At 40.4% G+C, this 27,826-nt stretch overlaps 1 protein-coding gene across 1 annotated transcript; it reads left to right on the forward strand.

Annotated features, from left to right (window-relative positions):
* The first annotated feature begins 55 nt into the window (after positions 1 to 55).
* ANKDD1B (ankyrin repeat and death domain containing 1B) lies at positions 56 to 27,738 on the forward strand. The gene is made up of 15 exons (XM_083883025.1): positions 56 to 151; positions 4,227 to 4,330; positions 6,394 to 6,492; positions 8,168 to 8,266; positions 8,360 to 8,464; positions 10,209 to 10,307; positions 11,810 to 11,908; positions 14,085 to 14,183; positions 15,105 to 15,203; positions 16,737 to 16,835; positions 20,656 to 20,754; positions 23,402 to 23,497; positions 26,171 to 26,369; positions 27,080 to 27,211; positions 27,534 to 27,738. Exons 1-15 carry the CDS (start codon positions 76 to 78, stop codon positions 27,590 to 27,592), a joined length of 1,563 nt encoding a protein of 520 aa, XP_083739151.1. The 5' UTR covers positions 56 to 75; the 3' UTR covers positions 27,593 to 27,738.
* The last annotated feature ends 88 nt before the right edge of the window (positions 27,739 to 27,826 follow it).

Here is a 27,826-nt window from a genome sequence, read left to right on the forward strand (position 1 = left end):
CCAGGACACCTCCCTCGGCTCGCCGGCCTGGGGCCCTTTCCCTGGGCTGGGGAGGAAGAGGAGCGCAGGGCAGCGATGAAGGGGCTGAGGATGCTGCGGCGCTCCGGGGGTGATGCTGCACAGGGAGCCGCAGCCGTGAGCCACGAGGGCTGTGAGTCCGGGGGATGGAGAGGGCGGTCCAGGAGGGCAGGGCGGTCCTGGGGCACAGTCTTTACTTTTTTCAAAGGAAAGTGAAATCACAGCGCTGAAATCAGCTAAGTTATTCTAGATGCATGCTGATAGATCTGTTTTCAGTCTTGTTTTCCTTAAACAACCACCACAGTAAGAAACATCTATTTTAGGAAATCCTTTAGAATGGCAAAATTTATCATTAATAGAAATGCAGTGAGCTTTTTTTTTCCCAAAGGAGGTACTTGTGAGATCAAAAACACACTAGTAAGGCAGTGTTAAGAAACTGAATTGCGGCTGTCTCTGTCAGTCTGTTATCTACATAAGAAATGAATTTACTTGCTTCAGCCAACAATTCAGAACTTGTTATGAAGAGGGGTTTGGTGCTTCTTTTAGATCATGTTTGGAAAAAGGAAAGAATAAGAAGTTTTTGTCAAAGGGCTGTGCCCCAGGCAGTGTCCCCTGGCCCCGTTAGGGCTGCTGGGGCCTTCCCAGACCTGCCTTCTGCCTTGACCGGAGCACTGGGGTTGGAAACAGCCAATGTGGGGATGTGGGAATATGGGAATATGAGCTGGGCTTTGTTTGGCATGTGATGTTCCCAAGGGCCAGTCCTGCAAATTGCCCCCTTTAATTTCCCCTTTGAACTGCCCTGCGAGGGTTCCCTGATATTGGTCACATCCCTGGATTCTGAGCATCAGTTTCACAGCCAGTCTGTGCCCCCGTTTTGGGAGGCGCACAGAGATCGGAGGATTTTGCACTCAGAAACACAACCCAGTGATGGGGTCTCCAGCCTCCAGCCTGTGAAGCAGACTGTGACACAGCAGACTGCTCTGGTATGTGAGCTGCAGTGAGTGAAAACAGGTGCCTTGTGGACACTGAGGGGTGGCTGCTGAACCCTGCTCCACCCCAGCCCTGCCATCACAGGTGACAGCCAGGAGCCCTTGTCTTGGCTGCAGTTCTTGTTCCCAGGCTGGCAAAGAGGGCAGAAAAAAAAAATAACTCATGAAATATCACCATTGGACTCAATAAGTAGTTTTCCCCATGACTTCTTTGAAAGGGAAAATTACTCTTTTAGAAAAAAATCCTAGTGACTTAACAAGATCCCTACACTGCTGTAATAACTTTATTTCCAACAACAAGAACAAAAAAACCACAAAAAAACCCCAAAAAAACCAAACCAAACAAACAAAAAACAAAAAAAAACCCCAAAAAACCACACACACACATAAAAAAAACAACCCAAAAAAGCCAAACCACAAAAAACTTTGAAAATGTTACCAGATCCTTAAATATACTATTTAATTTTTATAAACAATAGGATGAATGTATTTTTATTGCCATTTGAATCCAAATATTGTTGATTTTTATTTTACCTCCTGTGATCTCCTCAGCCAATCCAAATTCTGGGGTTGTTTTCCCATGTGTTTTTTAAGACAGTTGTGAATTTCATCTTGTGGACACCACAACAGGATGTTAAAAACAGACCATGGAGGTAGAGATACACACATGCAGGGATTTTCACTGTCCTGTAAGTTCTGAAACCTCAGCTGCATTATTTTAATTCATTGGAAATCATCTTTATTTGTGGTATTCCTGAAAGAAAGAATGAAGCCTCTAAAGTAAGACATAAATAAAAAGGAAAAAAAAGATTGAAGGTACCTCACTTTTTGTTTTAAGGTCAACAAAACAATTTACTTTTCTGCACTTTTAATTACTTCATCGTTCTTCCAAGAGGTGAAAAATCTTGGGATGTTCAATATACTCCTAGAAGAGCTCTCTACAAAGGAGACCAACTGTATCAGGAGAGGAAATCAAAGCACTAATTTTAGTTATCTCAAAAGAAAAACTGAATATAACTATTTAATTGTTATAATATAAATATATATAATTTTTATACAATCCAGACATTTTGTATGGTGCCAAAGAAGATACTCCCTAAAAAAACTGATAGTCACATATAGATAATTGGTTGCTGCTGTTACTTGAAAATAAAGTAAGAAGGAGTATTAAATCCTGGAGACCCCTGCTTGGATAGAAGGCTTCCACAAAGCTGTAGTCTGACAGCTCCCTACTCCTGTAATTTCATCCACGAAAAAAATATTTTGCAAAAGCAGCAAAAGTTTGGGCAACAAATCAGAGTCATGGTGTGCAGACAGACAGTTAAGAGCCATGACAGAACATTGTCATGGTTCTTAACTCCTGAATCACTTAGAAGTATGAAGAGAGAGAGATTATTAGGAAATGTAATGCAAATTAGGAAATGTAATAGAAAATATGATGTAATTATTAGGAAATATAATGCAAAAGCAAAAGGTTTTTTTAGCAGAACATGGCCAATTCATGGCTTCTGGACAGGAGAGAAAAGAACGCACTGTGTTTTTTCGTTAGAACTACAAAACTGTCTTTGCTGATGCATATACAGTAGAGAAACATAATTTTATCTTGTTTTTGAAGGCAGTGTTGAATAAAGTCTTGGGGTTGTTCCTGATTGTCCTGAGATGCATTTTATCTCTGAGAGATACCTCATGTAAGATACAGCAGTCAGCAGGAATGAAATGGCCTAATTGTAATTAATTTCAGTTAATTTGTGCTGTACCTTTTTTTTCCACATTTGCTATAAATTTGCCTTGAGCAAGGTATCCTTGACCATTGGTTTACCTGAGTTTGAAATCAAGTTAATAGAAAGCTCAGTTGGATACTTCCTAGGGTAATGACAATGAAAACTGGGAGTGAGGCATTTATTCTTTAAAGATCACTGTTCAAAATTATGATTTTGCTGTCACCCATACTCCTTATCACAGATGCCAGGAATGCATTTTTATTTTCAAATGCTTTTTTTCTTTTTTTTTTTCTTCCTTGTGTCTGCATGTTGTCACACAAATAACACATGTATTGTGATTCCCAAAGAAGTCTGGAAGGACAATTCTTTTTTTTTTTTTTTTTTTTTTTTTTGAGGCACTTGAATTACTTTATAGGAAAACTGGAAACACCTTTCCAAGTATCCAGTTTAATTTCTGATTCATTTTGTACAGTAAAAATGTGATTATTCTCCCTGAGATTATAGCCACGGGTAACCTATAAAATGCAATTAAATAATGCCATCCTGATTTTCCTTAGTATGCTGTGCAGTCATTCTGCCTCAAGCTGTGTCCTTATTAGGCATTGATAAACTTGGACATAATGCAGTAGGATGAACTTGCCTGAGAGGGCTCTGAGGAATAGATAATTCCTGTAGTTCCTGATCCAACAAAGTGGTACCTCCTTGCTGATATCATTGGACAAGTGGCCTTCAGCCCAAAATATTCTAGACAGAAGACATCTAAGTAATTATATTTTAAGTGTGACATGTTATTGGATTAGAATTATCTACTAACATTTTTGCAGCTGGTATAACTCCTACACGATTTTCTTCTAAGTGATTAATTAAATGTTACGGTAGAAATATTAAAAGTATTCTGACCTCCAGCTAAACTAGTTATCAGACACTGGAATTATACTTTTCAGAGTTATTGAATATGCCCTGCAACTACTTTAGCTGACCAAACATATGCTAATTTTTTGATTGAGACGTTAAAAGAAGGTCTCAGTTTAAAAGTGGGTTTTGTTTGTTTTGGTTTGTTTTTCCAGTTGTGTCACACTGGTTACTGCTTTAAATATTTTGTGTTTTGTGGTGTGTTTTAGAGCAGAACAATTTCTCAAAGAACAGGTAGTAAATACTACAGTTTGTAGCATTCACTGCTATGCCTATGCAGTAATTTGGGACGTAGTTAGATAGTAAGAGCTTTGTAAACAAACTGTTCCTATGAGTGCAAACTCTGCTAATTTGTGTTATGAAAAGTCTCCCTTTAGTTGCACTTAAAAGTTGAAACTAGAAATATCAGCCAGATGTCTCTAAAGGAGAAAAATATAGCCATTAAATGCTTTGATGATGAGAGCCAAGCGATTCTCGTAACATTAAATCAGTACAAATAACAGGAAGTATAAACAGTATCATCATCCCTTATGTTGCTTATGGCTACTTTTTAATAATATGTTTTTGTTATCATGTTTTCCCACAGTACTGCCAGATGAGAGAGAATTTCAATATGCTGCTAAAATGAACAATTTGGACACCATGGAAAAGCTGTTTAAAAAGAATGTCAATATAAATGCTGTAGATACTGTGAGTATGGAGTGCCTGACAGACCACTTATATGAAAAGTGACTCCCTGGGTTTGCATGGGGGAATGCCAGGGTGGTGAGGCTGCAGAAGTGCCCTCTAGGAACTGAGAATGGAGAATAATTTCATATAATTTATGTCCATTATGGACATGAGGATTTGTACAGCACCACTCTCGGTTTTCACAGTAGTCAATGTATCACATTGGGAACTAAGGGCTTCTCAATTGTGCCCATTGCTCTAGTGTTTCCTCAGAGCTCTTTGGTGACTAATCTCCAAGTTCTCCTTCTTTATGAATGGGATGACTTTACCTCACAATCACTTTAAGAGTGGATTAATGCTGCTAGCATTACAAATTTCCAGAAAGAAGTATTACTCTTTGGTTTGCATGGAACCATGGGAGCATTCTGCAACATCCTCTGGCTCCAGGCTGAGCTCAGAGCTCAGATTTACCCTAGATACATGAAAATGCATTTCTTATGCTGAATTCAACACTAGGCCTAAAATCTGAGGATGTATACTTCACAGTATAAATATAAATATATTCATAGCTAAATATAGCCCTGTGTTCCACGTGAGAGGTGGTTCAGCAGCAACAAGGCAGTCATGATATTAACCTGGGAGGTTTGTATAACAGTGTCCTCTCAATAGCTACATATAAATCATCTACCTGTGAGTATCCCATTTATTCTGGGTACTTAAAAATTTTTGCTTCCCATGTCCACATGCATTTTCACCCACTGGGGAATTCAGGAGACAGTATAGTGCATTCCTTGATATGTTTATGAAACAAACAAGGAGACAAACATTTCCTCTGAGCACACTTCTCTTGAATACTGAGAGTATCAATTGCATTATACTCTAAAAGGTCATTTAAAAAGAGTTCTTTCTTCCTTCTGGCTTTCCAGAATTCAGGAAATTAAACTAAATAAATTTTCTGTCCAGTAGCTTGAAACTTTTCTCTGTCATCCTTAAATTAGACCTATAGTATGAGAGTTACCAGCATAGCTGCAGAGAGGTTGAGCTTTGATTGATTGTCCTAGTAGGGGTATAGGTTATGCTGGCAAAGCCATTAGTTTTGTTAATGTTGATCATTCCTGCCCCTATATTCTCAGGCCAAACAAGAAAGGCTGTCAAAAGATGAGCTTTTTGATAGTGCTCTTTCTGTAGTACAAGAAGCTTTTTTCTGACATAAATACATGTCATAAATCCCACCTTTTTATTCCTTTTGATACATATGGTTGTAAATTTAAATTTATATGAAAAAAAAGTCAGGTGATCTTCAGAGAAGCTAAGAAAACAAATCCAAACTGACTTTTAAAATTAATTGATTAAATCTCTTAGACATCTTTGTATGGAAACTATCAGTGACTTGTGTTAAACCTGGTTGTGTCAACTTTAACTGAAAGCAAAACTCTCTAGAATAAAATTTGATTCAACTTAACAAATCCCTTTTAAATATATACCACTAATTATTTTAGTCTTCTAAAGTCTTCTTTAGAAGCACTGAGCCCATTCACCTCTGTAAAATTTCTCACTGTTTGCAAGGTGGCACCTTTCCTTTACGTAGATGATGATTCAGTCTGGGAAAGTGACTAACATTGAGTGAGGGACAAATCTTGGCTTTCATTGCAGAGGTTTAGTCAAAACCAAGGAGGATACTAAAGGAAAATCTAACTGCTTCCATATAGTCCTCAGCTATTCGAACTACACCAGGCAATAAAATAATAAACAAGGATGCTTCTTGTACTGCATGCACCTCCCCTAAGATGTGTTAGACAACTTAATCCCATTTTGACATTTCAGTGAAGGGACAATACTCTGTAGACTACCCAAACCATTCTGTTTTTACAAGAGTTCTCTAAGATCAATATCTAAATTCCATCCAAGGAAACAAAACAAAATACGTAGAATAAAGACCAAGTGTGACTATTGAAGGAGAAATATGAAATAGTACATATTAACAGGTACATTTCATAACAAGCAGAGAATTCCAAAATCCTGACCACCCGCACAGGAAAAATACCTGTTTTACAGACCTGACAAACAAACTTTATTTATTCCAGCTGAAGCGCACAGCACTCCATTTTGCTGTTGCAGGAGGCCACGTGTCCGTGGTGGATTTCCTTCTTCATCACAAAGCTAGAGTTGACATGGCTGATCAGGTAAGCTGGCTTGCTTGTTTTTATTCACATTTTATTCACATACCTTTGAGGAACAGTAAAAGCAGATGTTTTTCTTGTGCTCCCATATGTGCAAAATTAAAAGCTTGCAGTAAACTCTTGTTTGTCTTAGAACTTTATATGATAAAAGCATTTTTAGAGGAAAAACTTTGCTCAAAGTATTAGATAACTCGATTACCTGAGTTGAGCATGTGGCACCTCCCTTGGCCAGGTCACAGAGTTTACCTAACACACACAAGGATATTATTTGCCTTGTGTGCTGCAAGAGCACACTGCTGACTCATGTTCAACTTTGTGTGCACCAGGAGTCGCAGGTGTTCCTCTGCCAAACTGCTCTCCAGGCAGTTGTCCCCAGCCAGTATTGCTGCCTGAGTTTGCTCCTCCTCAGGGGCAGGACTTGGCATTTCTCCCTATTGAATTTCATTGTTACTTGGCAGGCCTTGTTTCCAGCCAGTCAAGGTTTCCCTGGATGGCAGCACGCCAGAATGGTCTGTCAGCTATTCCTCCCAATTTAATATCACGTATAAGTTTGCTGCAGGTACATTCTGCCCTTCATCCAGGTCATAAATGCAGATGTTAAACACCATTCCCAGAGTGGATGCCTAGTGGGCATTGCTCGTGACTGGCCTCCAGCTGTTCACAGTTTTGAAGGTTTTCCAGGGCAGACTTTTGGACCACAGCCACAAATTCTACCAAAGCCCAGATTTATCTCATTGCCTGCACATACCAGGTACATATTCCATATTGCCCTCCACTGTTTTCCACTGCAATTTCTGCAAATTTGGGGAAGACTGATAAAGTGGAGTGAGTCCCATGCAGAGCCTCTGGAATGATCAGAAGTGCAGCACAGGGTGTAGGAGGAAGTGTCCTAATATCCAACCTAAACCTCCCCTTACACAGCTCCATGCCAGGACCTGCCCCTCCTCTTCTCCTCACAAGGGAGCTGTAACTGCACTGAGCTCTCCCCTCAGTGTCCTCCAGGCTAAACAGACCAAGTGACCTCAGCTGCTCCTCATATGGTTTCCCCTCAAGGCCCTTCACCATTTTTTTATTCCTCCTTTGGACACTCTCTAATAGCTTTATACCCTTGTATTGTGGCACCCAAAACTGCCCCCAGCACTCAAGGTGAGGCCACACCAGCAGAGGGTTGAGCTTGTCCTTTTGTTTTTAAGATGTTAAAAACAGAGTTCTATTTTTCCCATAAGAGAAAAAGTTTTTAGAAAATTTGAGAGGTGAGAACATTAGAAAGAGGCCTAAATGGAAAGTTATGGTGACTAATGGAAATATAGCCATTGCATATTATCATTTGAAATGTCATCCACTGCACCCAGGACTATTTATCTACATGGTTTCTGGAGGGAGAAAATAATTTCCAGGTAGGACTTAATCCCTCTGTCTTAAAATGGGATCCAGTCCTTCTCCAGAGATGCCACACCTTCTGTCAAGAAGAGGTAAAACATTTATCTAGGTCTTGCTCTGTTACATTTAGCTTAATTTAAGTGAGATGAATCCCACCCACAGTTTCAGGTATTCCTATAGCTTTTCTAAAACCTGCAGATTGGAGCCTACTAATACACTGAATCAATCAAAAAGATTCAAAGAAATTTGGCTTGAGGTATCTTGATGGTAATTTCTGCCTTTGTCATTTTATTTGAAGCATGGTCTGACAGTGATTCATCTTGCAGCTTGGACTGGAAATCTGGATATCATGAGAAAATTAGTTAAAGCAGGTGCTGATCAAAAGGCCAAGAATGAGGTTTGTTGATGACAATTTTTTACCAACCTTAAACATGTTATGTTTATGGAAAACAAATCAAACATTCTTACAGATTGACTTACCATTTTTCAGGATGGAATGAATGTTCTGCACTTTGCAGCTCAGAGCAACAGCATTAAAATAGTTGATTATTTCCTCCAAGATCTTCATCTGAAGGACTTGAACAAACCTGATGGGGTACAGTGTATTTCTGTTTATTTCTTTGATGTGAGGCTTTTGTTTTGGGGGGAACAATCTTGACTTGGGGAATTTCAGTGAATTTTAATTTTTTGACAGTTATATATACTTTTAATTACTGACTTGGATACTGAAAAACAGGTAAAATAAACAGCCAGAGAATCACTTAGGGGCAACACCTTGCCTCCCTCTTTGCCCATTTCAGCTGGACTGCAGACACCCTTTACTATCCTCACTTTTTCTCCATGTGATGCTCAGCCATGGTAATGCAATGAGAGGCAGAGGAGGTTGGGTTCAGCCCCCAGTGGGTTCTTTTTTTTCTGCTCCTTGCTTCTTACTATTTTTCTCTGCTCCAGAAAGCTTTTTACACAGGCTGCAGTCACCCTGTGGGTGTACCTTCTCCTGTGTCTCCTCCCTTGCACCTTCTTGTGTCTCATCCTGCACCTCCCCTTGTGCATCCTCCCCGCAGCAGTGCCCAGCCATCCTTAAATACATTTCCATAGAGGCATCATTTGGTTCTGTGATGGGTTAAGTGCTGCCACAGCGTTTGGTCCACTGTGGAGCCAGCTGGGAATGTCTGTGGCCAGCACAGGGCAGCCTCTGACATTTCCCACACAGCTCATCCTCACAGACCCCTGCCCTTATCAAAACCTGCCAACGTGGTCATGTTTCATCAGTGGAGAACATAGAACTGTGTGCAGCCATCCTGCAGAGGTGCACTGAGAGTGCCTTGTCCTCATCAGCTTTTCTGTGCTTTTATTTTTGATTTCCACAGTGGTCTGATCTTGTTCTGAAATGGTGTGTTGATAAGTCAGATGACTTATGTGTCTTTACATGAGGAAAACTTATTCCTGTAAGATCTGACCCCTAAAGAACAAAATCCCCATATATTTTTTTTCTGAGTTTCTTGAGTTTTATTGACCCAATGGTGCAAAATTCTGAATTCTTTTTACAAATGACAGGTCTGACAAAACAGAGTTAATTTAACAAAACATACCTTGGGAAAGGTGAGGAATGATCTTCCAAACCACCTGTTGAGGTTACATCATAGTTCTCTACTAGGTGCATGAATTTATTTTTTTTTCCTAGACATTTCTATAGGCACTATTAAGCATGATATGAAGCCATTTTACCTATCTGGTTACATGCTTTACTGCCTGAATAATGGTATGGTTTTGTGTCAAGATAACTTTCTGCTGTGGAGTTCCTAAATGGTTTGAAGAGTTTTTGTTAGTTTCAGCACCAGCAAAACCCTCTACAATGTACACAGTGCCTAATTCAGGCCTCCTGGATGAAACTTCTGGAATATGTCAGTTCTGGTCTCTGTTTCTAGAATTTTAATCCAAAAAACTAACCCAAGGAAATAAATCTTGTAATTTCATTGCTGCCTATTTCTGAGCATCCTCACACCTTTAATGACACAGTTCTTTTAATAAATATTTTCATACCGAGAATAAATAGGATTAAAATATTTTGAGTGTATTTTCCACTTTTTAACCATTTCTGAACAGTATTTATATATTTTATTCAGGATATGCAAGACATATAATCTCTTTATATACACTAAGTATATTTTTAAATTATTGCCCTTCTATGTATCTACTATTGTGTTAATTTCCTTAGTGATATGATATATATTTTTATAGGATACACGTATACATATGCATGCCATATATCTAGCAACTAGAAGTAAAGTATTTCTACTTTCTGTAACACTATGTTTCTTTCCATAATTGTTTTCCAGAAAGGTAAAAAGCCATTTCTTCTGGCCTCTGAAAAAGGCCATGTTGACATGGTAAAAAATTTGATTGCTCTGAAGCTATTTACATCTGAAAAAGATGAGGTAAATGTTTATTTTCCACAGATGTACAACTACAGATGTGCTTATGAAAGATTATTTTTTTTCACTGTGGTTATTATACAATCAAATATCTGAGTGCCCTGCACAGATGTTACAGTGATATATGGGACCAACAAACATAAAAAGATGGTGATTTTTTAGTGATAAAGGAAGTGGGATGATTGCCAGGAGACTTTTCCATACATATTAATAACTAATGCAAAGCAAGACAAGCATGTGCTGTTGTTGAGAGATGTGGGAAATCCTGGTGATAAAGGTGTCAACCTCTATTCTGGGAGCTAATATTTCCCACTGTTTCACTCTGTTTGTGTCTGTGTGTCACTGTGTGACCAACTTTTCAAAGCTGTTAAAAAGCTTCAGGGTGCAAATAAACACCTATAAATTCTTTTTCACAAGTACCTTAATACTTACTGAGTTTGCTTTGACACTGTATTATTTTAAGGTATCTTAGTAATTTTCAAAGTCTGCTCTTAAATTTATTTTTCCTTTCTTGACTATTTCTGGAATGACTATTTCTCTGCATCTGAGGCATTGCAAAGACAAGTACCTTAAAAAATACGAAATTGTAAATTGTAAATACTGCATTTACAGAACCACCAAAGTAAGCACTCAGGAAGTGATGTTGGGGTTTTTTTGGTATTCTGGTAATAGTTTAGAAGCTGCAGTGCCACCCCGAGCTCTGCTGTGCTAAGCAGTTTATCAGCAGAGATTGAAAATAGTGTTGTCCCAGACATTCAGCAGGTTAAAGGTGTCAACAGCATCAGGAGGTAAATACTGTGGTCGTGCAAATTGGGTAAGAAGCCCAGACAGAAACTCATCTTTTTGATCACCAAACCCCATCACACTGTGACCATCAATGGTAAAAAGGATTCCCACATTTTCCCACTTAATGCTGTGAATGAAAAACTGTTCTGGACTCTCGTTTTTCTGAGAGGTAGAATTCTTCTAATATTTTTAGCCATTTTAACACTATTTTGTATGCTTCCATTTTCTTTTAGCTCCAAACCTGCTGCTCTGCCTGAAGCTGTTAATTGTTTTTATTTGCTTGGTGTTGTGGTGTTTTGGTTTTGTGTTTCTTAATTTTCTGGAAAGAAATTGCACTGATGGTGAGAGAGATCAAAGATTGCAACATTGGTATCAAAGCCAAGACAAACTTCTATATGCTGACCTAGGGGTTTTTTACTATTTAAATCAGTGATGTTGAGGGCTCAGTGTAGTGCCCACCCTTGTGGGAACCAGTACCTGAAGTTTTCTTCTGATTCATTTGTTAGGAGTTAGAATTTCAGATATTTTTGCTGGTATACACTGAAGTTTTCAGACAAACAACTAGATCAGCAACATTAGACTGAATCTGTGTGCAGCTGCCTCCCTCTCCCTGTATGTAAGAGAGACTTGTATGTAAAAGACCAAAGGCTTTGTGTTGGTTTTAGTTATTGTCTTTATTCTGGGTTTTAAAATCTATTATTTGGCATTTTAATTTCAAGGAGGGAAACACAGCATTGCATTTAGCAGCCAAAAATGGTCACAGTGAAGTTGTAGAAATTCTGCTTGAACAGTGGGAGGAAATAAATGACCTCAATCAGGTAAGTACATTAAACTACCAAAAGAAATAAAGTTAGAGATTTGAAAAATTTTCTAAAAAAAATCAAATTTGAAGGGAAGAGATGTGGCACTGAGAAGAATTCATCAATCTTGCTGGTTTCCTGGTAAATTTGCATCCTGTTTCCTTGTTGTTTGTCCAATAAATTAACCTCTATTAATTCCTTCAGTGTCCTCCTCAGTCCTCTATCCCTTACATACACCCTCTCCTACATTTGACAAGCCCTTGTGTAACTTCTGGCAGAGGAGAACAGAGGAAGGCCCTTAACCTCCCTTCCTTTCTGTCATCCAGCATCTTTAGCCATGTGATCCCATTCCTTTCATCACTTTTAAGCACTTCTGGTGCTATTCCTTGAGGCAATTTGACTTACACACCAAGCACAAACCACCACAGGCACCTCAGCTGAGGAGTCTCAGGTTTGCCCCTTGTCCATCTGAACTCAGCTGCACAAAACTGGCTGCAGACACTGCCTGCCCAGTTTGCATTCCCAGGTGAGTGCTGGTGGGCTCAGGCAGCATATTTATTCATCATGTGTCAGCTGGGAAGATAATCCTGAGTATCGTATCCTTGAGTTAATGCAGTCTTGAGATTCATTTTAAGGCTTAAACCAGGAGTAGAGGAAGGAGATGCAGACTTAGTGCTCATGTCAGTGTTCTTGCTTGGCAAAGGGTTTCTGTCTCTTTTGTTTCTTCTGTGGGGCAGCTGGAACAACCTGGGCAAGGTAATCCTTTGTTGTGGGCTGGTGTGGCCACTGTGGGAACCTGCCATGTGGCTGATGGTTTGTTTTGCTGGGCTGGTACAGATTTACACATGGACAGAGTGTAATGAGCCTCCTGGAGATGTGTCAAGTCTAAGGGTTGCCCTGGATGTGCTTTGTGAAAGAATAGGTTTTAATAAGGACAAAAAAAAATAAACAGTATCAAATAATGGAAATATAAAACACAGTGCCCTTAGAACTCTCACACTGGCTAAGACAGTCCAAAAAGGCAATTGAGGAGTTCTGTGCAGTCTTTTAAGTACTTATTAGTTCAAGTGGGACAAATTGGCTTGCTGCCAATAAGAACAGCCACAGGTTTTGGGAAACATTTCCAAAGCCCAACCAGTGCCCCTGTGCTGGCACTGGGCCAATGCTGATGAGCAAAGAATGGGAAGTTCTGGTGCTTTTCCATAATAGTCAGGGGTAAAACTGAAACCCCTTTTCCTAATTTGGAAACACCTGCTCGGGTGTGAGAGTGCATTCCTACACTGGGCTGGTGGGCAAAATCAGTGACTCCTACCCAAGGCCCTCCTCCTCTTCCTTTATCAGTGACAGATGAATTCTGAAGCTCCCCCTTATCCAACTTGTCTGCTATTTTCACTTGTGCCTGTCGTGAGGCACAGGAGCCTCCTTGAGATGAGGAGCCCTGGTGTTTCCAGGGCTTGTCTAAGAATTGCTTTTGCACACAGAGCTTGTGCTTCTTGTGCCCCTGTCTTGGCCTGGCTAATGGTGTGACCTTCCCATCCAGCTGGAGATGTTGTGATCTGGGCATGAACAGATCTCTCTTCCCATTGCATCAGCAAAGTACTAAAATGTATTAAGTTTACCAGAATAATGCCAGGGTTTTAAGCAAAGAAAAATTAGGGTTTATTGATTCTTTTGTGATTGTTGAAACACCAGAGTAATTTATATTAAATCTTTGTGTATTTTAGATGAGAGGCAGGAATTAGATCATTGTGTAGCTGATGTATCCCATTTTATGGACTTACTGGAGACTCTTGAGTATGAAAAGATTTGAAATAAATATGAAACAGGCTTATTTCTGCTAAAAGTTCTCCTTATGACTAGCACCTGGGATTGTGAATTTGTCAGAAATCCATGGCATTGTACTGACAGAAACTGGAATTACTGTATGTACTGGCATACTAGTGGTGTTGCCTGCTGTTGGATGGCAACAATTACTGCCCATCAAAAAGAGCATGATTAACATTTATGGAATATTTCTGTGTATTGTAAACCTTACTAGACAAACATCATCTGTCACTTAACTGCTGGTGAGCAGCCACATCATTCAGGAGCTGGGGGAGCCTGATGGAGCTCACCTTTGTGGAGGTGTTTTCTGTCTCAGTGTTGTAGTCACGTGTCTGAAACTGGAACAGACCTTTTGTCTCTTCTGATCCAGAATGGAGAAACTCCATTTTACTTGGCTGTTGAAGGAGGTCATGAAAAATGTGCTGAACTCTTACTGGAGGCAGGCAGTGACATCAATGTTTCAACTCAGGTATGTACAGAGTCCCTCCTGGTGGGACATACTAGACTGTGGGAAGGACGTTACTGACCAAGGATATTTGCTTTGTTTTTTTTAAAATGAAACAGGGAATAAGATTAGAATAGGGAATGTAGAGAGGACTAACAGAATAAAACCAATGTGGAAGAAAAACAGCATTAGTTTTATTTGATGGAGTACTTTTTGATGGAGCTTTTTATTTCCTGTATGCCCACTGGTACAGCATATGACTAGAAAATGTAACCAGCTAGGATAACTGAAAATACTCCTTTTTGGCAGAGTATGTGACTGATCTGATAACAAACATGTTCTCTGCATCTGATTCCTGAACTGCAGTCCAGCTGATATCTGCTGACTGGCCTTGGCTAACCTGCTGAAAGAAGTTTATGATTCCAGCAGAATGAGAACTTGTTTGTTTAAGCAGAATTATTTTGTAAAAATTAATTTTAAAACATTATTTTCCATTAATTTAGTTTTGTTCCTTTTTCTATTGATTTATTAACTATTCTAAGGATTTACTGGTTAATGTGGCTGTACTATCTTGGTAAGGATCTAACAGGCAAACAGAGTAGGAGATGTTGGCATTGTTGTTGTCCATGGCACAGTTTAGATGATGATGCTGATCTGTCTTTTTTTTAAGAGAAATTAGGTGGGGTTATAGGATACTGGTGTTCTTTACTATATTTGTTGTGATAAAGTAAAAATGGAAATTTCCTCCACTGTTGACAAAAACATCATCCTAACTGCTGATCCACTTCATTTTGTATTATTTTTATCATTTTGTAAAAGATTTTATTGGTGCAGGGGATACTAAGGCAAATTTAAATGCAAGATTATCCAATATTTATACCTCCATTTAATACTGTTTAATAAAATAAAAATGTACGTTTTTTCTGCCTATCAAATTTCTTCCAGAACAACAGCAGTGCTTTGCAGGTTGCAATTCAGAAGGGACATCTCCCCTTGGTTACTTTTCTTATTGATAAGAATATTGACCTGGTTCCCAAACCTGAGGTGAGTGTTTATCAGAATAATTCTGATTATATTCTGCTGCTCAGCCTGTCCTGTCTTTTCCATGAGAATTCAAACAGCTGAATGAGATTGAGTAGCTCCTTCAGTTTTTTCCTGCACACATTATTACCTGATGTGTAGATGTTGGTTATCAACCCACACAGAGCAGCAGAGACAAGGTCCTGTTGCCAACCCAGTGGGTGCCTGAGCAGGCTGGTGCAGTGCAGAGAACAGACACGGCCCAGCCAAGGGCCAGGCATTCAGGGAAGAAGAGCACAGTGCCCTGCTTGAACTTAGCAGTAGTAATGCAATGGGCAAAGGGTCACCATGATTTTGAATAAAGATAACTGACATGTAAATAAACACTTTGGTGTTTTCACCCTCTGCAGGTAAATGCACCCTCAGCACCTTCAAAATCTGCATGCCAACATTCTTTGTGATTTGAAAAGGAAGAGGTGTTTCTATTATCCAAATCCTCTCTCTGTTTATATATGACAGGTATTAGAGATTTTCTATGAATAGGAAATTATTTTCCACTTCTACAGTGCAGGATGAAAATAGAATCTGGACTTCATGACTTATGCCATGATCACTGGCCTCTTGCAGAAAGCTATCAAGGAATAACAATTTATGATGTGCTTGAAAAGATTTAAAGGTCAGGCAGTTTTTGTGCTGCTTGTTCTTATTAGCTTTCTGTAGCGACTCCAAAAATTGTAACTTATATTTTGCAAACCATCACAATGTTGCACAAGAGCTTCCTATATTTTTCTGTAGCCCTGAAGAAATGGCTGTTTCTTAAAAAGACACTGAACTGGTGCCTGGCAGCATGAATGGTACTGGTATAGAATTATTCTTTAGCTGTATTTTGGAAGAAATTGATCAGTCACAAGTTCAACATACAAATTGATCTTGCCTACCTAGTGTGAATTTTCACTCTTGTATCTGTGCCCTGGATATATTAATAAATAATCACTCAAATAAAACCTCTGTCTTACGAGCTGCAATTTGTCATATTTTATAAATATGACAGCAAGTCACTTTAGGATGGAGAGCATTTCCAGCAGCAACATGTGACAAGGGTTTGTTCCTGGAAAGGAGATTTCGACATCAATTTACTGAAATCAGAATCAACTGTTCTCCAGGCTGCTCAACAAAGAGCAAAGCTGCTTTTCTGAAGGACCAGGAACATTACCCTAATCTCCCTGTTATCAGGATAGCAGCACCTTATCTCTGACATCCCAGGCTGCAACAATTAAGGGGAGTGCCTTGCTGCATTCCTGAGTGGTGGCACCCTGATGCACACCCCATGCATTTCCAGTCTTAGCTGGATTTGTTTACCCAGTTCTGTGGGTGTTGCAGGAGCAGCTGCCACCTCTGGTACAACTCCACACATCCAGGTGTGTTTTCTGCAGTTTTGAACAAACTAGAGCATGTCACCCTTTGCAAGAGATGAGCTTCAATAAGAAATTCTTTCTTGTTTGGATGAGTTTGTAATAATTTACCCAAGTATAACAATTTATTATTTTCCCTCCACAGCACAAGAATTCCCCTCTCCATTTAGCAGTTATCAGTAATAATCTACCAGTAGTAAAGAGCCTTTTGGATGCCAATCACGACATAAACTCCTTAAATCACGTAAGAAAAGCTGGGAATTTACACAGCTTTATTGGTAAAGGGGAGATTATGTGGGTTTTGCTTGAATTTTATTTTTTTTTTTCCTTTATGAGCTCAGGGTACAAAAAAATAGGAAGGAAGAGGTAGTTACTTCCTAATATTTTTGTGTGTGTGCATATGTATTAGTCACTGGTACATGCTGTGCTAATATTGTTTGAACAAGATAAGGATAGCACAATGCTGTGTACACAGAAAATTATTGGGTAATGTGCTGTTCAAGTGTTATGGTTCATGTGTAATGAATGACAGAAATATCTCTTTGGTGTTGGCTTCAGAGGGAAGCCCAGTGCAGAATGTCATTTGGCTGGAAAGAAGTCAATTTCTCCTTAAAGCAATCCACCATGTGCAGTGTTTTAGATCTGTGACCAGAGCAGTGCTGGTAAGAAAACCCTGTTAAAGCTGTTGCTGAACAATGTTTGCACAGCATCAAGGCCTTCTCTGTTTCACACTCTGTGCCCCACATGAATCCAGTGGGTGCTCAGGGAGCTGGGAGGGGGAAGAGCTGAGTGACACAGCAACACTGAGTGACAAGGTCAGGGTCTCTGTGATGCAATCAGTGAGTGTGCCCAGCTGTTGACTGAGAGGAACAAATGCTGGTTTGAGGCCCATCCAAGGACAGCTACACCTGTCTCCCTTATCCTTATCCCTTCAACCAGGATTCTTTCACCCTGCTTGGTGTCTTTGGAGGCCTTTGGTTTGCCAGTTCCCTCTAGATCAGATCAGTTCACTGTTTTCACGTCCACCACTGATGTGTGCCATTCTTACTCTGGTGCTGTCATACTTGATCCTTTCTTGCTGTACAAAACCCCCCAGAACTGTTAATGACCATTTCTGCTTTTGCTATGGTGCATATCACTTTGTATTGCCTTGCCTGGCAGAGAAATGATAAATGCACTGGATTGTACCTGGTCTGGTGTTTTTGGGCCTTGCAATGCCACTCTCTGTGAACACAGGTCACCATCTCATCAAGAAAATCAACAATTGCACCATTTCCTTTCCCTCCTTGAAGAGGTGCTCTGTTGAGACAGGAATGGATGTCATTTGCTTCTTCCTGCTCCCCAGGACAGGTCCCTCCCACCTTCTTGTAACACTACTCAGTTCCTTGAACATCCTCACTGTAATCACACTGCTCATACTGGGGTGTGTTGTGAGCATGGCTTTGATTACTGTGAGTAACAATTAACAACTAATTGAAATGTCACATAGGGATTTGCCTGGAGGCAGTCAATTCTCAGGTGGCATCAATTGTGGAAGGAACTGGACACATACCTGAGGCTCTTCCTGCCTCCAGTGGTTTGGGACTTTATGCCTTAGCAGGAATGTAGTCCTAATTAATTCATACACCATCTGAAGGAGGGGAGCCTTGCCCACCCTGATGAAACACAGGATTTCCAATGATGTGTTGGGTTTGGCCCTTGCTCACTGAGCTGCCCTCCAGTGCCCTCAGAAGAGAACGAGGGTTTCCTGACCAAGGAGTACACAAAGGGACACTGAGAAGCTCTGAAGCCACCACATGGACACTGAAAACTCATTTAGTTGGAGGTGTCATACCTTTGCTTAACCAGAGACCCAGCCTGCAAATATAATAATTGTGCCTGCACTCAAGAAGAGATGATGGAAGTAGATGGGGATTTTGTTAGAAAGAGAAACAGCAGCTCCTGCTAAGGGGGAAAGGAGGGAAGATTCAAAAGCCTGGCCTGCAGCAGGACAGAAAAGGCAAAAGACAAGAATGACAACAGAGGCAAAACTACCTGGTGTCCATCTCTGAATGACCCCTTAGGTAGGCAGCAAGTATTCATCCATCAGCAGGGTAAGCACACTGCTTCCTGACTGCTCCAGTGTTGGGAAGGTAGGGAAGCCCAGCTGCTGGGGACCACTTCTAGGGACAAAGGGATGGACAAAGGGATCATAACAGAGGGCAGCCACTCATAAGGCTCTGGAGATGGCTCTTCCTAAGTATGAATGACAAGAAGAATCTTCGTCAAAGAAGATCCTGCAAGCCAGCAAGGCAAGCAAACTGCCACAGAAGGTATCCAGTGTCTGAGTGAGTGGTGGCAGAGGTGAACTACAGCGACCTGGCAAACAACCCAGGGCTCCCAAAAATCTCAGTGACATCCAGTGCCCATGGTCCATCTGGCAGAAGATTGTACAGAGCTCACACACACTGGCCCCTGGCCATGACAGACTCCAGTAGTCCAACTGTGCTCAGACTGGCCCCTGGCACTTCTAGGGGAATCTCTCTTCCCCCTCTCCATCAGCCTTTCCACATCTCAGCTGTGGAAAGGCTGTTCCCAGCAGGGCTGTTGAGTCCCATTTGGGGCATTCTGGTTCCCTGATGGGGAAATCATGACCTCATGACATGTAGAGGAGCCCCCCACTGTAGCAACAAGGATGAGTCTTTGAGAAATCTGTGTTTCACCCCTTTCCATTGTTAATTTTATTACTAGAAATTACTTTCTACACAATTCGGAATTTATACACTTTATACACTTGTGGAAGACACAGCATCCTTTGTGGTTGGAGTAAAGTATTATGACGAGTCTTTCTGGTCACATAAAATAGAGAATTCTGTAAATTTCTTCAACACATCTTTTAGAAACGTTTTGCACTTTATCTCTAGCTTGCCTGAAGTTGCCTACAGTAGGTACTTATGTATCCCTAAATTTCTGCAGAAAAGAAAGTAGGTGTATGAATAAAAAAATACCTTTTATTTATGGGAATTAAAAAAATAAGGTAAATACACGAGATTTTGTGATCATAGTGTAAACTGTAAAATTAACTGATGAGATTCTTAATGTGGAACCATGAGCCTGTTGTTTCTTGGTGTTCAAACCTTTAATTAAGATCTAAAGGCCAAAGAAAAATCTCTAACTAGGCCTACATGTAATGTAAACTTGCAGTGTCAGAGAAGCACAGGCAAAAAACATTCAATTTAAAAGGATAATATGTCCCAAGAAACATACTAAGAAACATTTCCATATAGGCAAGGGGCTTCCACAATCACTCTATTGTTTGCTGCTGCGTTTCACCCACAGATGTCTGGATTTTTTTACTCTAATTTCTGTAAAAGAGTAAGTATATATATATATAGCCATGTAAAGACTATACAACCCTTCTTTAAGACTCAAAGATTTACTTGAAGCTGAATGCCATTTTAGCTGTACTTGCTGATGGTTTGACCTTGTTCAATTTTTTTTTTTTTTTTTTTTTTTTTTTTTTTTTTTTTTTTTTTTTTTTTGTTAGTGTCTTGTTTAAGGTCCTCTGAACCCATTATGGACCAGGTAGACTTCTGCTATGTATCATCATTTTGTGGCAGGGCTGACTAAAAAGCTCTGTTGTGGATGTGGCATAGTGTACTATTGAAAATGGTGGATATCCAGTTGTCTTGGCATGAATTTCAGCAGGGAAAAGGTTACCTGAGAGAATAAAAATATGGGTGTGGATTACCAGACACATGAAGCCCTCTGTCCAAGGCACTTTGCTTTAAGAGGGAAGAGAGAGCAAGCTTGTTAGTTTACAGTACATTAGAAGGGCATTACAGGGACTCTTTCCTGAGCCAGCTGGAACTTCTGCCTGGTTTTCCTGAAGAGATCCCATATGCTGTCTTGTCTGCCTGAAACTAAACTGGCAGATCTCTCAAAAGTTAAATGATTTCCCTCTGTTCAGTATTTTCTCACCAAAGTCACCTCTTGTTGTGAATCTGTTTTAGATTCAACCTGTGAGATGCTGCTTCTAGGAGTAAGTTTGACTTAATGCATTTATTTGGTATCTTTAATTCCAGAGGCAGGAAACCCCTCTACACTTGGCAGCTGATCTTGGCAATGTGGAGTTGGTGGATGTGCTGCTGAAGTCAGGCTGCAATCTCAAGATCATGGATAAGGTAAATTGCATTCCTCACACATGTAAGGATAATATGATTTTATTTTTGGTTTTATGATCTTCCTTACAGAGGTGCATAAAGGACATATTGCCTGTTGTGTTTGCTAAGTAAAGCTAACTGCAAAGGAAGCCTTCTTTTAATTCTGCTATACCTGCAGCTTGCAGAAATCTGAAATGGTTTTGGTGAAGAGCTGTAAAACTCCCCAGCACTGTGGTTTGAAGGATAAGCACTGCTTCCAGAGACCTTTTGTGGTAAAAAAGGTCCAGGCTTGCAGAGGGAAAAATGGCCTGTGGCTGTTTGTACTGTGCACCTGCAGCCAGGCTCATTGCCAGGAGAGATGCAGCTCCACTAGGTGCAGTGTTGGAGAATTTGCTTTTTAGCACTCCAGGTCATCTGAGAATCATGGTGACATTCCAAGTCCATTCAGGTGGATACTGAAACACTGAGATGAGTTTCTGCCTGGAAAGACAGAGACAGAAACGGCAACTGCTGGAAGAAGTACCAAAGCAAAGTTGCTGGGGAAGTGCTTTTGAAAGGACAGAGTAGCAAACCCAGTACTCACAAACTTTACTAAATTACTGCAAGACTGAGTGTCCCCTTTTACACTATTACCACTTTTCTTGTTTTTTGTACAACTGAGTTGATGCATTTGATGTTTGAGCAAAATCTCACCCTTTTGTAACTTTAAAAAGTAACTTTCCTGCACAAAACTATCCTATTCATTATGAACTGAAGCTTTATGGATTAGGATTTTCCTGTTTTGCCCTAGCTTGATATGAGGCCTGGGGCTCTTAGTGTGGGTTGTATGATTGGTATGTTTTGGGATGCTGAGGTAAGATGCTGCATTGTAGTTGTTTCCATTTAGAATCATGCCTACACTTTTCAAAGGGCTGCAGTTCTCAGAGGAATCAACCCAGAAAGAAATCTTGTCTGCTTTAAACAGCACCTTAGCCACTGGGAAATTTTTTCCACCTATTTATATTCCAAAGGTAGACACAAAAAATAACTTATTGCCTATGACCTTAAGCACCTGCAAGTCCTTGGGCAAGGTAGTGCCCTGGTATTACAACAACACTGATGGAGCTCAGCACTTGCTATGAGAATTTGGCTCTGAGCCAGTACAAGTTCTGGTACAGGTCACCTTTTTACGTTGGTTTTATTTCTTGGAGTAGCTTGTTCCTTGCCTGTTCTCTGGATGACCCCTGAGACCATGCAGTGCTGGGAACATATGCAAGTACAGTGCCCTTAGAACTGAATTGGTGCTGAGATGCCAGAAATGTTACAGTGCTTGCTGAACAGTAAGAGGAAGAAGGGGAGCCTGTACAGTATTGCACAGTATTTTCCATGCCCTGGCAGCAGGAGTACCCAGTCTCCAGAGAATGCCATGCATCTGTTACTGTCAGAGGTCAGAAAATGCACCCTTGGGAGCTCTTCCTTCATCTCATCTGCAGATAAAACTGTCTTTGGTTGTGAGTGATAGTGCACAGAGAGCTCCCCAATGTGCAAGGCTGCTGTGGGATGTCAGCAGTGTCTGCACTACCACAGGGGTACAGAAATCACCCCTTATTCATCACCTCTCTCTCTCTCTGTGAAATGCAGAGCCCCTCTCCAGAGGTGAGCCCAAGGAGCTCTTGTGGACTCTTCACATATAAAATATGTCTATGCCCTAACAGATTTAATGAAATGTATGTTCCTTGGCTTCCAATGTGATGCTCTTCTAAAAACAGGTTAATTAGAATGATCTTGAGCAGAGCCAGGAGCTAGAATTCAAAAGGTGTATCTTAGAGAACCTTATACTATCTGGAGAGTTGAAATACCTTATAATTTAATTAATGAACCTTCTAATTAAGGGATTGGCTTCTTTTAGCTCTAATTTTCTAGAAATGCTTAGCACTTGCTATGTGGAGAACACCCAGAATATTTAAATCCAAGGCAGCTGTACTCAGTACAGATCTGCTGAAAATAGACAATTGCAGAGAAATCCCTTTAAGAGCCACCATAATGCCTGTGCATCAAAGTGCTGATAGGAGAGATTGGTTCAGGTAGACTGAGCAAACCCTCTGCAGCTGGAATTACAGCAATGGCTTTTAATTACTGTGGCTCCTTCTACACCCATGAAGCATCATCCCACAGCTGTGCTCCTTTCAGCTGTAACGAGAAAGTAATTTTCATTTCATTTTGTGAGCCACCTTCTCTTACCATCTAAAACAAGGCACAGGTTTGCCCTTTAAGATGGACATTTCCAGCCCATCCATGTGAAATGCCAATTTAACCATAGCATGGGAATGGAATGTGTTGGTGGTAGTTTGAATGTGGCTGCAGTGACAGGAGCATGGTATGAAGTATGCAGCTGTTTGAGTGCAGGTTTCTGAAAGCAGCTGTACCTCACCAGAATTTTTTACTGGGGGAATTTAGTGTGGGAGAAAATTGACCAGATCTGGATTGAGGGGATCCAACTTATGCAGAGCATACAACTTTGATTGTGGCTACCCGAAAGTTATAAAATTTTAGTAAATATATTTTCCTGGGGGAAAAAAAAAAAAAAAAAAAAAAAAAAAAAGGGATGGGGCTCTGCAAACAGTTCCTGTGTTTCTCCTATGACACACTTATCCAAGATGATGTTCTGATTCACTGTCTCTGCTTTCAGCATGGAAAAACTGCACTAGCCACAGCATCAAGGAGCCATCATGCCCTCATTGTAGATATGATCATTAAAGCAGAAAGGTATTTTGCCATGAAACAGGTAAGAGGGATCTTTCATTAAACACAAGATACTGAAGGGAAAAGCCAGTTCTGATTTTGAAGTGCCTTTTGGCTGAGGTGGTTCCTTTTGGCAGACAGCAAGACTGGCTTTGATAAACTAAAGTTGGGATGGGAAAGTCTCTAGCCCACCCAGGTTTTATTCCTGACTATCTGTAAAACTGTAAGCAGGTCTTACCACTTTCCTGCCTTGTGCTCTACACATTAATGGATGGAGAGAGATTCTGAGCCAAATCTAAACTGTGCCATCAGTATCATGGCTGGGATAACATGGATCCATGTTGATTCCTGGATCTTTTGGTACAGTAAAATCTGTGGCTGAAAAATAAGAGAGTTAAGATGTCTGTGATTCCTCTGCTAGCAAGAGCTCAGCTACTTCAACAGGAGCTCCCTCTTCTGTTCCTTGTGTGTTAATTATAAAATTAAAACAATGAGATAGAAAAGAACTTTGCAACAAGTGTGAAGGACATGACTTAGGTTGACTGAATTTCTCACCTTCTTTTCCTAGTTGTTACTTAAATGTGCACATAGTTGTTACTTAAAAGCAAAGTTAAGGGCTTCTCTGAAGGGCTACAAGTAACTGCCATATTGTTTTTTCACTTTGTTCTCATTCCTGCTTCTTGCTGAGTTAGCCAAGTGTATAAGCATACTGATCCTGTCCCAGATACAGGAATGAACCAGTTTTACCACCCCACTCCTGCCCTGAGTGGCCAAATCCATGACCCTTAGTGTTACAGGGTTGGTGAATCACATATCTAGATCAATTATTGCAAAAAATGCCTCCATGAACACTCCGTATTGTGCATTTGGTTTGCACCATTTCAGCTGGATTTGTCAGGTTCATTATTGTTTCGTTTGGTTTAAAGAGGAATTAGAAGTAGACTGCTGCCACAGAAGATATGACAAGTCTGACAGAAGTAAGCCCATAATGTTCTCAACCTCTTGGCATTGTTCACTGAATTTTCTGAAGAGAGGAAAAGGTGTTAAGCAGATGCTTTTCTGCAGAAGCACCAGAGATGTTGGGAAATACAAACGTGTTTGTATCCTGTTTCCTAAAGCTGAGAGTGCAGCCTTTGGAACAGCTTAAATCTTATAGCTATGGAATATGATGCTGTTCAGGTGGTGTTATCATACAGGAAACTACAGCATTTTGAACGACTATTTTAAGGACTGTCTTTTTGTTACATTCAGCTGACTTATCATTTGTGACAAAGCATTAGTTACAAAAGGAAATGCCATGTAGCTGAGAGGAAAGGCACATGATACTAAAGTGTGTCATCTCTCTGTTTGACCTTTTCTCTGTTTATCATTTCTACCCAACCCTTCCCTACCATTGTCCAGGCTGGGTTTAACTGGATTTGAGGGCAGCTGTTACTATCCCACCTTGCCATTGCCCCAAAATACACTCAGCAGCAAAGAGAAGCTGTGTTGCTCTGTGTTGCTGCAAAGGCGTTTTTTCGTTTGTTGTGGTGTGGCGTTTTTTTTTTTTTTTTTTTTTTTTTTTTTAATTAAACATCACAAGAAGAGGAGAGACCCTGAAGGTCATCTGTAGTATGTCCTAAACTTTACCTTGCATGTGTCAGGAAGCATGAAATAAAATCTGCATCAGATGAATGGAATCAAACATACATGACAATGCTTAGTTACTGAACTGTGGCTTTTTTTTCTCTGCAAGTCTCTCATAAGGTTAGGAAATAACCCTGGCTGTACTTTTCTGAATTTGGAATGAAGCACTTTATGCCTAGCATTTTTGAAATGTGGCCTACTGCCATTTCCTTTTTTGCTTAGTATCTGCATTGTCATTCTTTATCAAATTGGTAAAGAATATTTTTCCCTTTGAAGATTGATTTGTAACAGGACTGGTACATAAACGTTAAAAAATACAGAAATAGCTGGAGCTTACCTACCTAGGAATGTTCCTGGGCACAGTTTAGCTAGGACTGAAATCACTGATTGACATGGTTTTTGCCAAGGTACCCAAAGAAGAGGTAACCTCATCACTCCTGGTTCAGGTGAACCATGCATACAGTAGCAACATCACTTTTAATCTGAAGAATAAAATGGTTTCTATCGGATTTTACCTATGCAGGAATGAAATTAGATCCATGTTCAACACATATATGCATATTGGTGTTTACAGACTTTGCTGAATGGGGGTCCCCAGGACAAACCTGATGGGTGATGGTGCCAGCAGAGGATCTGGAAGTCCCCACTTTAGCCAAGGGAAGCTGACAGAGCAGAGGCAGGAGCAGGTTGAGCAGGTGTTGTGCCCACGGTGCTTACCCTCTCCCCAGGGACAGATTAGTGCTTTGAGAAGCAAGAGAAAAGGGTAAGAAGTGTGCCTGAAACCCAGCTGTGCTCTAAACATGAGGTACAGACAGAGCCAAGCAGCACAGCACTGCTGGCACAACAGTTGCTGTTACTTCGCTTTTGTGCATCAACCAGAGAAAGTGGCTTATCTTGCAATTAACTTAGTAATACATAGCAACAGATGCTGGAATTCTTTGTTTCAGTTCTGTTTCTATGAGCCACACACAGTTCCTTTACAGGCACTTAGCAAATCTTCTGTAGGCAGCAACATCTGTACAGGACACTGCTCACTGAGCAAAGGTTCACAGCTCTGTTATAAAATTTATCATCTGGCTTTCTTTTCCAGACACATCTTGCTCATAGTGGTAATGGGTCAGACTTCAGCATGTCCTTCAAACAAGATCACAGTACACAGACCAAGCAAATCCGTTCCTCCCTTTGGAATCTAGCATACAACCAGTTAAAACCTCATGAATGGAAAAAACTGGCTGTGTTCTGGAAGTTCACAGATGAACAAATTAAAGCTATTGAAGAGCAGTGGACAGGTAACAACATCTGAAAGGCCAGACATAAAACATAGGATTAAAACCCCCCACAAGGCAGAGCTGCTTTTTAAACTACGTGAGTATCCCATAGTGAAGGGGTACAAGTCTTGTCCCTGGTTCCTGGGAAGCAGTGCTGTAGCAGTACAGGACAATTCTGCTCTCCCTCTTGGCCTGAAGGAACCTTCCTCTTTGGAAGATCAAAACTGATCTCTTTGGAGATCAAAACTAGAAGCCATGAGCAGCATGGAAGGGTCTTGGGGGTCATGCTGCAAGTGAGGACCTGGGGAACATCACGACACAGAGTGATTTTGCTCATGCTCTGCCTGCACAGGTGCCATGAAACAGGAGTTTCTAGTTTCAGGCCTCTCAAGTGCTGGGAAAACTACTTCTACAGCACATATTGTACTTGTTACTACTACTTCAGGAATATATTTCCACAGCATGGGGAAAAACAAAAGGAAAAACTAGTTTTAAGATGTATTAGGTGTTTTTTATGTCTTAACAGTAGTATTAGGATAAAATGAGTTTTTTAAAAACTTTTTAAAACATTTTTTAAAACTTTTTAAAGTTTCAGTCTTCATTTTTTTGCTAGATGAGAAAGATTATAAGAATAAATTAGTAAGTTTAAAACTTCCTGGAATTTTTAAAGTGCAAAGGTACAAAATACACTGTTTCGAGCATGTTGAACAAATACTTTGCATATTGCATAGGGAAAAAAAGTTACAAGGAACATGGAAACAGAATGTTGCTCATCTGGTTGCATGGTACGTTGCTGGCTCATCAGAATCCTGTTAAACATCTCTATGAAGATCTGGTGGAAGCAGGACTTCAGCCTGTAGCTGGTAAGTTGACACAGAACACATTACAGTGTCCTCTGGGAGACTGCAGTGCTGTGCTGAGCTCCCTGCTGGTGCTGGGAAGCTGTGCCCAGGGTAGGGATGGAAAACACTTTCTTCTTTTCTGGGACTGCCTTTCCTGAGGGGGGAGGCTGCTTGAGAAAAAGCATTTATGTCAGACTTAAGGTTTCTAAAGGAAGACATGCGCAAACTTTGCTTCCCTCAGCTGTCCTGCACAGATGGTTAAATGGTGACTGGGCACCCTTCAGTTAATCTGACCTTGTGCAAAGCAGGGCACACCAATAAAGTGTTTTCTCTTACTTTACAGAGAAGATCAGAGCTTCAGTTAGCACTGGCATGGACTCCAGGAAATGTGTCATTTCATGAGCTAATCAACAAAACATGGCATATATGATGGAATTACATGCCAGATGGAAAGTGACTTTCAAATATCTTTTTGGGAAACAAAAAACCTGTTTTGAAGTTGTACAGCTTTTTCCACCCTAGAAGAACTTGCACTCCTGAAATGGTTACTTTTTTCTCAAATGCTTACTAAATAGACATGTAAAAAATTTAAGAGTGAATGGCTGGCTGGTAGTTTATAATGCTAAGCAAGACTCA

This window comes from Zosterops lateralis, assembly GCF_965231275.1.
Source record: "Zosterops lateralis genome assembly, chromosome: Z".
Lineage (NCBI taxonomy): Eukaryota > Metazoa > Chordata > Aves > Passeriformes > Zosteropidae > Zosterops > Zosterops lateralis.

Excerpts from the sequence above, each read along its gene's own strand:
- ANKDD1B (XM_083883025.1), top strand. The coding sequence starts at position 76 with ATGAAGGGGCTGAGGATGCTGCGGCGCTCCGGGGGTGATGCTGCACAG. Across the intron at positions 11,909-14,084 it reads AAATAAATGACCTCAATCAG|AATGGAGAAACTCCATTTTA; the intron begins GTAAGTACATTA and ends CTTCTGATCCAG. Across the intron at positions 26,370-27,079 it reads TATTGAAGAGCAGTGGACAG|GGAAAAAAAGTTACAAGGAA; the intron begins GTAACAACATCT and ends CATATTGCATAG.